This window comes from Simochromis diagramma, unplaced genomic scaffold, assembly GCF_900408965.1.
Source record: "Simochromis diagramma unplaced genomic scaffold, fSimDia1.1 OVJJ01000413.1, whole genome shotgun sequence".
NCBI lineage: Eukaryota > Metazoa > Chordata > Actinopteri > Cichliformes > Cichlidae > Simochromis > Simochromis diagramma.
The window spans coordinates 2,246,075-2,259,671 of record NW_024386948.1 but is presented as its reverse complement, the minus strand read 5'-3'; the positions used below and the strand labels follow the sequence as shown (position 1 = coordinate 2,259,671).

The window sequence follows — 13,597 nt, the reverse complement described above, 5'->3', positions numbered from 1 at the left end:
GGGTGTCAAAGGTTAAGGGAAACCAAGAGGGGGCGGGGTTGGAAGCAGAGAATGACAGGAAATGGGAGAGAGGAGATGACAGGAAATGACAGAGAAAGACATCAGAAAACAGGGGAAATAGAGCGACTAAATACAACTAGATGAAACAAAAAGAAAGACAATAAGAACAATCCCCATGACATTTCTTCTATGTACCTGGGAGAAACAAAAACTGAATAAAACGATCAATCAAAGAAGCCTGAACAGTTTAAGTCTGAGATTTAAAAAAAATTGCAGATCGATTCCTAACCTGTAAATCCCCCAGGAGCTGTTTCTGCTTAGAACAGGGGAAATATTAGCTCATTTCACTGCTTCAAATGACAATTAAAATGCCTTTTTTGTTCTGGTGAGATGGATTTTGTTTTTTTTAAAGAAACATGTCAACATACAGGTCTTCTTCTGTCCTGTAAAAATATAGTTTTTCACAGGACTGCATAGAGTCCTGTGAAAAACCAAGTACACTCCATGATTCGGTGACTTGCAGAACTACCTTTAGCAGCAATAGGTTGAAGTGATGGTTTTCTCCGTCTCTCACATCACTGTGAACTTTGGCCTGCTCTCCTTTACAGCGTTGGTTTGGGGGACTTTATTTATGCACAGCTCTCTTAAGGTCGCACCAAAGCACTTTAATCAGGTCTGAGTTGGACCGCTTCATTGTAGGTTTTTCTGCTTGCGGTCATTGTCCTGTTATATCACTGAGCTTCAGTTATCAGACAGGTGGCCTCATATTCAACTTCTAGAATAATTTGTTATGAGTTTAATGACTGCAAGGTGCCCAGGGCTGCAAAACAAGCCCAAATCATCACCCCTCAACCATCGTGCCTTACAGGTGGTAAGAAATATGCTGGGTTCACCATTCTACCCAAGGATGCTGAAGCACGCAGCGTGAAAGAGCCAGGGATCGAACCACCAACCTTCCAATTAGCAGTCTATCCTTTCTGCCTCCTTTTTTCCATCTGTACTTTGAGTCTTGTGGTTTCCTCAGATGCAACTTTGGAAACCTAAGCCATTTTTAGAGAGAAGAGGCTTTCTCCTGGGAACCCTTCCAAACAAGCCCTACTTATTCAATTAGGGTTAGCAAGAGTTTCCATAATGAAATTACTAATAAAATGAATAGCCTTTTAAAATGAGTAATAGGTCAGAGGGTTGGTTTAATATTTGAAATACTAAGTTAATAGTTATAGATGGCTGAAATACTGAAAGTTATCCAGATCCAGTTTAAAATACAGTCACCTGAATGTGAAAGGTGTTGGAAGAGTTTGTGAGGGTTATGTCAGCTGAAACAGGCTGGGAACCATTTGTTAACAATTACACTGAGCTCACAAAGCTGCCTGTTAGCCCCCCAGCAACCCTGAACTGGATAAGATGGATGGATGGAAGGAAGGAAGGAAGGAAGGCAGGAAGGAAGAAAGGATGAATGGATGGATGTTACATAAAAGTGGGATCTAAAGGCCTGAAAACATGGATGTGTCTATTTCATACCTTATAAGCAGCCCCTCCATGAATGATTGACTTGATGAAGATTCCCAGGTCCTCTCCGGTCTCCCTGGACTTGTTCCCCTTTAGGCTGACCCCCAGGCCGGCCGAGCCCGTTTCATTGAGCGGGATCTCGTACATCAGCTGCTCCCTGCCATCCTCCATCACCCGACTGCTCAAGTCCTCCCCTTTCTGAAAAACAGAGTAAAGAACAGAGGCTCAGATGTTATGTAAAACACTATAATCTGTTCACACATACACCTAGAGCATACTTTACATGATAACTGCTGAGTGTGATAGCTGATGAGTGAGGCAGGAGCACCATACCCAACTGAACTGACTGATAAGGCATGTACCTACAGCACAGTGCACCGACTATACTCAACACCACGAAAAAAAAAAAAAAAGGAGGAGCGAGAGATGGATTAAAGAGATGGAAGGCAGCTGTGGGGAGTGAAAAAAAGACTGAGAGAAAAGGAAAGGAGACGGCAGGAGTGTGTGTTGTGTACTGGAAAGACAGATGAAGGTGTAGCGAGAAAAATAAGCACGCTACTGTAGAGAGGTTATTCCATTTGGAGATGAAAGGCGTAGACGGAGAGCAAGCCATTTCTAAAGGAAACATAATAACCTTTTCATACCTCCTCCTGGAGCCCTGTGGGGGAGGAAGGGGAAGGAGAGGAGAGGAGGAGGGGAGAGGATGGTGGCGCAGAGGAGCATTTAAAAGTAATAACCCGTCCCTGAGGTATATCCACTTCTTCTCTCATTCACCCCCCCCCCCCACCTCGTTACATTTCGTCCTAATCTCTCAATCTCACTATACGTCCCTCCCTTCTCCACCTGCGGGTTCTTTCCTCTACTTTCTGCCGCTCTTTTTTTCCTACACCTTTTCACATCCGCCACCCCACACCCTACCCGTCTGCTGCCATTTAATGTGAGGAAAATGACCAACAGCAGCACTGCTCCGAAAATGAGACGAGGGGGAGAGAAAGCAAGGGAGAAAGAGGCGACGGAAAGAGCGAAAAGGAAAATGTCTGTCATTAGAGGACAGCAAAATGGAGAGCAAGCAAAAGGGAAAATGCCAGGTTCAGACACCCAGGGGGAAAAGAAAGAAAGAGAGCCTGCGGAGGGGAGTCTCCTCAACACCACTTCACTCCCAAGCTTTATTTTTTTTGAGAAAAGAGATGGAAGGTTAAGAGGGGTTGTGTGTATATGCTTGTGCTACACATCTCTCTCTCTCTCTTTTTATTCTTGCTCGGGTTGAGGCAGAAAGTATGCGAGAGGTTTCAAAAAAATACGGCAGAGACAATAGGCGCTTTAAAGTCAGCTCTGACTCATAAGATAAGTAAATGTCAGATTGGATTTTGTTAGGAATATGCATATACATTATCACCGCCACGCCAGTTGTCACAGCTTTAAAGATCTGAGTACCCACGGCAGGATTGCGGGAGCCTTACATCACACACCTCACTCTTCAGTGAAGCAGGAATCCATGTTCACATTCCCCTCTCATCGTGGCACAGTGCTGAAGGATGTGGGAGTCAAATATGTCCTCAAGTATAATTTTAGCGAGAGAAAAAGAAAAATTCACTCTTCCTGACTCGCTGTGATCCTCCAGACCTGCAACACCGTCTCCCCCCTTGTCAGCGCTGCTTTGTCTGGGTGCTTAATTAAAACAACAGCCCGTTAAAGCCTTCGAGCCTGGAGGGATAGTCAGCTCCAAAGAGAGAGTCAAACCTCTCGACTAAGTGATGGGAAATGAGGGAAACCTAGAAGGCCGTCTGCATGGTAGCAAAGAGGTAAGCACTGATCCCATACACTGTGCTTGGTCAGTTCTATAAAAACTGTCACCTATTTTCAGGTGCTCAAATTCAGCTTACTTGTAAGGCTGCTTTACAAAGAGGTATTATCAAGTTCTTCTTCTTTTTTAATTAAAAGTGTTATAGCTCTGGGACCACCTGAGAGAAACACCGGTAACAAATACAGCAGGCATCACTGTCATCAGATATGCCCTTGATTAAATCAGAAACAAAGATGAGCTCAGTTGGAGGAGGGTTTCAAAGTGGCATGCACTGTACAGTACAGCAAACCTAGAGCACTTATAGTTTCATCACAATATAAAGAAGAATTAGACAGAGGTGGGAATTAATAAGCATTTGCATCCTGTGTCGTCTTTGGAAAAAGAAACGGTCAGCACTTTTTTTCCATGTGAATATACGATGGCTGCCTTTGATTTCATCCTTATTTGTTTCTCATCTTCTTCCAGTTATCCAGTTCAGACGGGCTGGAGTCTATCCCATCTGTCACATGATGAAAGGTATGCACTGGATGCACTCGCACACAGACTTACAGCCAATGTAAATCACCAGCTAACTTGACACGCATGTGTTTGGATGGTGGGAGGAAGCTGACTTGACTCTTGACTTGATGAAGTAAATACTGCCCACCCCTGCAGAGGACCGGGTGGGCAAGCTGACTGGGATTTATTCAGCTCATTTTCATTGTACGTCACCAAGTTACAACAGCAGTCATCTCGAGGCCAAAAACCCCACAACAATATAGACATCAGGAACCCGACAATCCAGTATGAGCAAGAGATCTGCAACAGTAGGTGGAAATAAAGAACCAGCTCGCTGCTGCAACCAGCTGGAGTGGGAGTCGAGAGAAGAGCACAGGGAGGTGACTAACAAACAAGACAAAGCACAAACTTTGGCAGAGAGACGACAAAGTTGAAGACAATAGCAGCACATGCACAGGAGAGGAAAGTGGAGGTAGTTTAGCAGCCTGAGCCTATAACCTGATCCAGATGATAAGATATAATGAGGCCCGATCATCCAGGACTTTGTATGTGAGGAAAAGGATTTGAAGGATTTGAAATTCCACTCTGGATTTTACAGGGAGCCAACGAATGAGACAGCTCTGTCTTTCCAGTCCCTGTTAGTGCTCTCACTACAACTATTAGCAAACCCCAGTAATAAGGACTTACTTCTTATCAAACTGCAATGTCCCTAATTCAGGTCAGGTCTCTCACACCTCATTTTCCAGTCTTGAAAACCGAGGTTAAAGAAACCTCAGTTCAAAAATGTTCAAAGACCCTCCTCAGAGTAATATGGATTACCCCAGTATTGCCCTCGTCTCCCTGGTGAGGTCAAGAGCTCTCCTTCTCCTATCTCACGGAAAATTCCGTTTTCAGTGCACGTGCGCTGAAAATTTCCAGTTTCTCCATTACTCTTGTCACATCATTTTCTTGCATGAAGTAAACTTTAAGGTGAGTTAGAAACATTTCTCATTCTGATGGGCCAACAGCTCGCTGGTGTCAAACTCTGCACATAAATCAGGCTGCACTCAAATGACAGTACGTAAAAATGTGTTTGAGTTAAGAGGAGACTTCAAATCAGAAACAGGGTCATTTCTGCGTTTTCATTTTACATTCTGGCCTACAGAGGTACCCCAATCGGCACAAAACATTCAAAAAATGAAACGATAGCTTTATCGTTACACATCTTTAACTCGGTGCTCATAATCAGTTCCACGATACGAATAACGAGCAAAACCCAACCTTCAAAAGTCACAGAATCTATTTTCTGCTCGAGTATAATTTGAGATTTTCAGTCGGGGCTTATTTTTATCAACAAGGCATTTCAGAGTGCTGCTACTCAAAACCAGAGGCATTACAAAGACAATCTGCTTCTTCCTGCTTGAGAGACACTTGAGAAGACTCAGGTGGCAACCTGGGAGGTTTTAAATACCTCTGTGATCTAACTGCAATAACACACGAGGTGAAGGTGGACACATCAGAGCACAGCAGGCTCTTGAAAAAAAAGACACTGAGAAGTTATTAAAACAAGATGTTTATTTATTCTAACTCACTGCTTATTTATATTTATTTACACAACCAAGTGATTCTCAGTAGTGGTCCAACCACGCAAACCCACTCCCACACATCGCTAATATCCCCGCTAATGCCCGTTCCTTGGGGGCAAATGGCATCCTCCAGGCGAGTGGGGCCCCTTGCCTCTCCCCTCCGCTGTTAGCCCTCAGCAATGGCTCTTTAACAAGCTTTTAGTCAGGAGTGAGGCCACCCTCTTCAACACCCAAATGAGGAGACAAAAAGGAGCTTTTTCTTACCCCAGGGCGGGAGGCAAAGAGGAGATGAGGGGGGGGAGGAGGGGTGACACACGGCGATTACACACAGAGCCTTTTGTCGCTGAGGATTTCTAAATGGGGGGTTTCAAAGCGGGGGGATTAGCGGTGAGAGCGACATTCAATTAAGATGCGATCTCGCCGCGCTTGACGCCGACGATGGAGCTGCCAATTAATCGCCTTAATGTCTTGCCTCCTCGCCGCTTTACACCTTTACCTCACAATGAAGAGAAAGGAAAATAAAAAATGACTGATTGGGGGATAATTCTGGAACGGCGCGAAGAGCTCCAGACAGGGAAAATAAAAAGAGAAGGAAGAATGACGGGATGTGTACAAATAAAAAGAAGACAGCCAAAGAGGCCAAGTTGATGAAAAAGACAACAGCAACACAGCAAAGTTGTTTTTCTCCTCACAACCTCCTTTTTCCTGTGAGCTGGCCCTGGGCTTGGTGGCAGGAGTGGGTCAGCCATGTGCAGAGTGACCCCTTCATCCTGTCCTTGGCATGACAAACACACACTTTCTCTCACGCACACATATATATATCCTGCTCTTGACAAAAACCCGCTTAAAACAGAAAAAAAACATTACAAAGCAACTCTCTAATCTCCGCCCCGAAACAAAACGAGGCCCCGTGAAATAATGAGCGCGCCGAGCGGAGGAGATGCAGAAATGCTGACAGGAATGAAACTGTGATTAGAAGTTATCACTTTTTAATTACTCAGAGAGTGTGCGCTGGTGCAGGAGATGGGGTAGAAAATCGACGGCTTTTTTGTATCCTAATAAGGAGGCTAATTCACACGCTTTATTGTTATTCTTTTGACTACAAGAGACCAGCATGCCTCCCAGCGCTGCTGAGCGCTTTCACAGAACCGCACGCTGCTCATGAAACATCAGTAACTCCCCTCCCTCCATTGAAACTAATCAATCAGCAGTTCAGCCAGTTCCTCTAAAAGTCTACTTTACTTGTACAAGCGAGATAAAACAGACTATATGAGCACCGGAGGAGAGAATCTTATGGGTTGGCAGCGGTCGCACGGGGAGTATAAAAATTAGACTTGCAGTGTCATGCTTCGCTTCAACTTGCTGTGCCACCAAGTGCCTGCTCTGCTGAAGTGCCCCTTGGCAAAACACTGGACCCTGATCAGCTGCTCCACAGCTGGTTTGACCTCTAACCTCCCCGTGTGCCTCAGTCAAGGCCTTACTTGTTTAGTTTCAATTAAATTTGATTAATTTTTATGCGTGCATACGTGCAGCCTCCTGAAAGTAATGAATTCTACCAAATTTCACAAAGACATTGAAGTTCTGGCACAAAGTGAGCACCGCATTAGGTCAGTGAGGCCTGATAGACCGACAGATCAGCTGCTCTCAGTGTCAGCCCACATCAGCTGATGGATCAGCTGAAAGCATCCTCCTGACTAATTGCATGTAGGATGCAATCTTTAAGGCTACATCTACACTAATCCGGATAAATTTGAAAACGGCGTTTTCGTCTAAAAACGCTCTGCGTCCACACTATCGTTTTCATCCACACCTGTAGTGCGCACGCATGAAGACTATTCGACCTGCGTCATTTCCGTCAGCCGTTTGTTTACTTTCCGGCTCTTTGACACGTCGAGGAGGAACGTCGAGGTTTATCTGGAGCATCTGGAGCTATGTACAAACTGTTATAAATCTTTAATAGGGCTGTAAAAATTGAGAGCAAACAGAACAACTGCTGTACAATGCCGTCCGCCACCTTAGTTGAATTGGTCACATGACTGCATCATATGACTAAAATGCATCATTGTTTTCAAAAGCCTCTGTTTTTGCAGTCTAAATTTCAAATGTATCCACCTTGGAGAGCGTTTTCAAAAAGCTCAGTTTTCCTTAACCAAAAACGCTGCTTCAGTGTGGACGAAAGGCGAAAGGACGAAAGAGAAAAAGATGCGTTTTCAAAGGAAAACGTATTAGTGTGGACATGGCCTAAGTTGGTCAGGCCTGCTGTGACATGCAAGCCAATTTGCAACCCACCTCCACCCCAGCTCCTCTTTTACAGGCTATTTCTGATTAGACCTGTCACTGACACCTTGCTCTGAGCCATAAAACCAAATATAAATTAGCTGCAGATGAAAACAACAACCACTGGATGTAAAACCACTGTACTGAACTACAGACACTATATTGATAATCACTTCACCTCAAAAACTGGATTTGTGCACTACTCCACTACTTACACCCTGACACTAAGGATATTCCATCAAGCACCACTATAGGTTTAAACACAAACCAGCAAACCTAAACAATCCAGTGGCCACATATTGTTAGGATTAGTTTTAGTGCTAAAAGGCATGAAAAGCAGCAGGTATTACAGCTGGGGGGATACACTGTTTACGATGAACTTCTAGAAAAATAAAGAAGCAAACACTTCACCCGTTTTAAGTTGCTCAATGCTCAGACTCCTCTACATTTACATAAATACAGTGAGCTTCTCTTACGTCGATTTCATCCCCTAGAAGCTGTCTTTGTACCACGCAAGAGGAAAAAAAACTCCCTGAAATCTAATCCGAGAAGAGAAATTTGAAAATGTGCACCATGAACATTTTGTAAGGCCTCCAAATGCTTTCGATTTCTAATGTGAATGAAATGAATGGAATGCTGAAGGTCACAAAGAAACACTGTAATACAAATTCCTTCAGACTCCGTTTGAGCTCAAACCTCGGACATTTGACACTAACTCCGGGAGCTCCGAAGAAATCGGGCTACCAGGAGAAAAACACGGCACAGACTGGGTGTAACAGTGATATAAGATACTTTCATACTCCAAAGAGGTTCTTTCATAAAAGCACTGAGAGAGAACAGGGTCATAAGGGGAGCCAAGCAGTTTTTCTTACACTTTAAACATATCTGAGCTTTACAAGTAGTGTAAAATGGCTTCCTTGAACCTTTTGTTTCAGTGTCAGTTTCAGTCAGACTCTGGATACAAGGACACACTATCTGTGCACTAATCTATCCTTTCAACTCACTGTACAGCTCTGACGGGGATACTCGAGTGTTTTCCATGCCGCATCTATGCAAAATCCAGCACAAACAACACAAAGTCCTTAACCTGTTTTCAGGTTTCACATAACATCGCATCATCGACCAAGCGCACGCAAACGCACTTTCCTTAAGTGATCCTTGAACCGAGCAGACAGACAGATAAATGTAGAGACGGGCATTTTCAGCTGAACAAAAATGTTTCTGCTCAAGAGCAAAATGAGCTTTGATAGATACAAAAGCTCATAATGCAGACGAATTACCTGCAGCAGCAATATGATGCTGGTCGATGGACTCGGCTAATTAACCTCAGCAGCTGCTGGATGTAAAACCGCTGTGCTGAACTACAGACACGAATGTTTGCTGTGTGGATGCATAAGGACGCTTTCTACAAGACGTTAAAGCCTCTAAAGCATGGAAAAATAATCACTAGTCGGGCAGGCACTCAAACACATCCTTAGGATGGAAGAGGCAGACGGGCACTTTTAATGTGTCTGCATCTTCTTGATATCCGACCACCGGCACGAAATTCCACAATAATTCAGTACAAGCATTTGGAAACATCCAGTATCATTAAGGAGAGCGCAGGAAGGTGGGAGGTGTGTCCTGTAGCATTGTGTGTTTAAGTGTGCGTTTGCTCATTTGCATGCTTTTAACTGCAAACTTTTTCTCTGCAGTTCTTTCCGCATCTGCGTATTTATGTTTTTTGTTTTTAGTGGGGAGGTGTCTGCACATCTAAAGTCAATCAATAGAACCACTAGAGAGAGAGTGTGTGTAGTGTCTTTGTGAGTCTATCTCTAAGTGTGTGTGTGTGTGTGTGTGTGCGCGCGCTTAGGGGACATCAAAATGTCTTTGAGGTGGAGGACTGTGCTGGAGATAAGGGCCAGATCTCACGGGGCACCAGCAACTTCAACAACTTCGACAGATACAGGAGTGAGAGCCCCCCTCCCCCTCCCTCCCTCCCTCCCCCCCCAACTCTTTAAGTCTCTCTCTAATGCACAAATACAAGCAAGTGTTAGATGAAGGCTGTAGAGTCTCTTCAAAGTGCACTTGTTATGCCAAGACTGCTGGGCCATTAATGAGGGCAAACTATTTTCGGAAGCAGCAACTTAGCTGTTTAAAGATGTGCGATGTGTTCGGCGCGCGCGTGTGTGCGCGCGAGTTTTATATCAAGGTCTAGGTGTTCGGGAGTGTATGTGTGCGCAGCTCGCCTAGGTGTGAATATGCATCAGTCACTACAAAGCCCCCGCGCGTCTTTCTCACAGTGCTTTGAAGTAATGGGAAGGGAATAATCAGAATAACCAGAGGACAGAAAGGAGAGAACAGGCGAAAACATCATTTACGCAGAGCGAGTGACTTTCAAGGGGCCAGCTGGCTTTCTGTGTGTGTTTATTGATAAGATGTCCCTTGTGAGGCTCGGTCACATTGTGCCGGCTTCTGACCCCGCCGGCCGCAACAGGTAAACGGTCACTTAACACCCGGGGCGTGCCGACAAGCATGGACACACTCGCGCGTTTCCTCTGGGGCCCCGCTGTGGCTTGTGTGTCTGAGCGTGTGTGTGACTTCCTCTGGCATCACTGTGTCAACAAACCAGAGAGGAACAGGAAGGCCAGAGCTCATGCTCCGGGTGTGTTTGTGTGTCTGTGGTGCAAAAAAAAAAAAAATCAAGATGAAGAGGATTTGCTCCTTTGAAAGGAAAAGAAAGGGAAAATGTCACAATGTAGGGATGAAGCAGAGAGCACCAGAGAAAGCAAGTGATCAACAAAGAAGAGTGAAGGGACGTTGTGTGGATGCTGCGTTTTTGCGTATTCACGCTCTCTTACCAGCTCCCTAGGCAGGAACATGTCCTCCTGCCGAGCCACCACCAGAGACACACTCTCTCCCTGCTTGGTGCTGCGCAGCATGGCCACCAGCTCCTCCTGGCTACGGCCTGTCATGTCTACTCCGTTTACCTACACACAAACACACACGAGACGGGGAAAAAAAGCAAACACACAAACAGGAGTAGATTAAAGCTTAGTGTATTATCCACTGGCAGTGCTCCACTAACACGTATCGAATGAAAGTAACAGAGGATCAGATGGAGATGCTTCTGTGTGTGGGCTGGTTCTCCAAAATGAAAATAAAACATATGTTCTTGTGTTTCTCTGCGATAGCTTGGCTATATCGTCTAGCTTAGGGGTTCTCAAAATGGCATCTGTGACACACAGCCATGGGGTCCACAAAATAATTTGCTGTAAATCATAAACACTAGCTGCTTGATAAAACAAGTGTTTGGTTATCAGAAAAGCAGATTTTAAAAAATATGCTCTAATTAAAAGGAAACACTGCTCAAAAACATTAAAAGCATCAAGTCAGTTGAACTTGTGGGATATTGACCTGGTCAGTTAAGTAGCAGGTGGAGTCTGTTTATCAGTTTCAGCTGCTTTGGTGTTAATGAAACTAACAGCAGGTGCACTAAAGGGACAACAATGGCACGACCACTAAAACAGGAATGGTTTTTACAGTTAGAGGTCACTGACTTTTTTCCTTCTTCATCTTTTCTGACTGCATTTGGCAGAGGTTACACAGGTATACCAGCTCCTCCAGGATGGTGCATCAATATGTGCCATTGCCTGAAGGCTTGCTGTTTCTCCCAGCACAGGAGACAGATTCCAGGAGACAAACAGTTACTCTAGGAAAGCTGGACAGGGCCGTAGAAGACCTTTAACCCATCATCAGGACCAGTGTTTGCTCCTTTGTGTAAGGAGGAACAGGATGAGCACTGCTAGAGCTACAAAATGACCTCAGATGGGATGCTGGTGTGAATGTCTCTGACCAAACAATCAGTATCAGGGACCAAAATATCCTAATGGGCCCTGCGCTCACTGCCCGGCAACTGGCATTTTCCATACCAGAATTGGCAGGTGTGTTTTCCACAGGTGAGAGCAGGCTCACCCTGAGTACACGTCGCACACCGTGTGATCCAGAGAGTTAAACTTCCTGCTGATAACGACAGGTCTCGGCTCTACTTCGCACACATTGGATGATCTTCATAAAAACCTGTGTTTTACCTCCAGGATGCGGTCTCCTGGCTGTAGGCGTCCATCCTTCACTGCTGCACCCCGCGACAAAATGCTCTTCACCAAGATGGGCCCCGGCCCTTGGACAGATGAATCCCTTGTTACCACGGTGAAACCCAGACCCTCAGAGCCTGTGGGAACGAGGCAACATGAGTCACACTGTGCACGGGGGATGTCTCTGCTCCTGAAAATGAGACTTAATTACAAATTTTATGACTTTTTAATTTCATTTTAATTGAATTTCCCTCTCATCGTCCCAGTCTTTCACTTTTCTCCTTCTCCAAGTTTTCTCCCCTCTCTTCCTCTCCTGAACTCTGTCTGCAGTCTGCGTCTTCTCCCCATTAACTACTGTTTAAGTGCCTGTTTCCCTATGGGGGTTAGTTGCCTGGCTCAGCCTCTGAGCCCCCGGGAGCCGGCTTCTCTCCTAGCCGGATTAGACAGACTCTGTCTTTAATTTCACGTGTGAGCAGGCCGAACGGTGGCTGATGAAGGGAGGTAGAGGAAGAAGATGGAACGAAGGTGGAGGTGGAGAAAAAAAAAAGAAAAAGAGTGACGAGCAGAGAAAAACCAGAGAGATATTATTCCCTTCTCTAGCTTTCTCCCCAGGGGTTGCGATGTGATTTCCACAAAGATTTTCCTTGTGCTTTTGAGCCTACATTTACTTTGTGTGTATTCATTTACAAGTGTGTGTGTGTGTGTGTTTTCTGAGCCCACACACACATGCATGAACCATCATCCCCCAGAGCCTCCGCCCTCTCCTTTTTTCACGGCCTCACAAGCCCCAAGCCATGAGTGAAATGTGCCACACTCTGTGTGTGTGTGTGTGTGTGTGTGTGTGTGTGTGTGTGTGTGTGTGTGTGTGTGTGTGTGTGTGTAGGGAGAGCAAAGCCGCCGTGGCATACTAAAGGCGGTGAGCGATGCTATCTGGTCTCTGAGCTAAGCCTCTGCCTGCCCTACATTAGCGCACCTAAACCTCACCGCCTGTCAATCACGGAGAGAAGGAGCCTGTTGCCGAGGGAGAGGGTGTTAGAAACCCCATAATATCCTCTGCTCTGATCTTGCATCAGGTGAAAGGGATAGACGGGGAAGCCAGGGAAGAAAAAAAAAATCTAACAAAAAGAGGGTGAAGAGAAATGGGGAAGAAAAGTGTGATGGAAAAACGAAGAAACTAACAATAAAACAGTCGTGAATGGGCTTTGAGCTGGAAAGTGTGAGGCCCAATTTCTTCTATCCTTTCATCTGGATGTCTTGCCTTTTTTTCTGGATACCACACGCGTGTGTGTGTGTGTGCATGTAGCCCAATTACAGCCATCTTTTCACTGCCCCGTAACACTACAGGTTGCTAGAACAGACCCTATTCACAGTCATAAGAACCCATTTCCATGCTATCAACACTTCAGCACTGAGGGATAAGAGATGAGGTGCCTGAGATGCCAGACTGAGTCAGTCTAGGTTTAAACCTACGGGCGTAACAACTAGACAGCTCTGAGACATTATCGAGGAATTGGAAAAATGAAAAATATCTTCATAGTGAAATATTAAAGCTAACCACAGTGGACGGCAATTTTATTGGAGTCTGAATGTGATAAAAATCAATCAATTGTGTCACTGGTGAGAACAACATCCAGGGCTAAGTGAGCCACTTTGACTTTAACAAATCTGGAGAATAAAAGCTTTTAAAAAAAAAAAAAAAAAAAAGCACGAGCAGTCAAGAGTCCTTAAAAGGAGAATGCAATGGCAAAATAAATGGGAAAACTCCAGTATTTTTGTACTGCACTTGTGAAGATGGAGGCCTCACAAATAATGAATAGTATCAATGTAGCAGAGCCTGAGAAATCCTGCACAAAAACACTGAGTCAGAGTCT

At 44.9% G+C, this 13,597-nt stretch overlaps 1 protein-coding gene across 2 annotated transcripts in view; it reads right to left on the bottom strand.

The window, feature by feature from the left end:
* The window catches only part of pard3ba (par-3 family cell polarity regulator beta a), a 191,113-nt gene that overhangs the window by 108,656 nt on the left and 68,860 nt on the right, over positions 1-13,597 (bottom strand). For both annotated transcript variants that reach the window (XM_040038425.1, XM_040038424.1), the window contains exons 9-11: positions 11,724-11,863; positions 10,494-10,622; positions 1,522-1,707 (exon numbers count right to left, since the gene is read on the bottom strand). In XM_040038425.1, the coding sequence (XP_039894359.1) occupies positions 1,522-1,707; positions 10,494-10,622; positions 11,724-11,863 (455 nt within the window). The remainder of the gene's footprint in view (positions 1-1,521; positions 1,708-10,493; positions 10,623-11,723; positions 11,864-13,597) is intronic.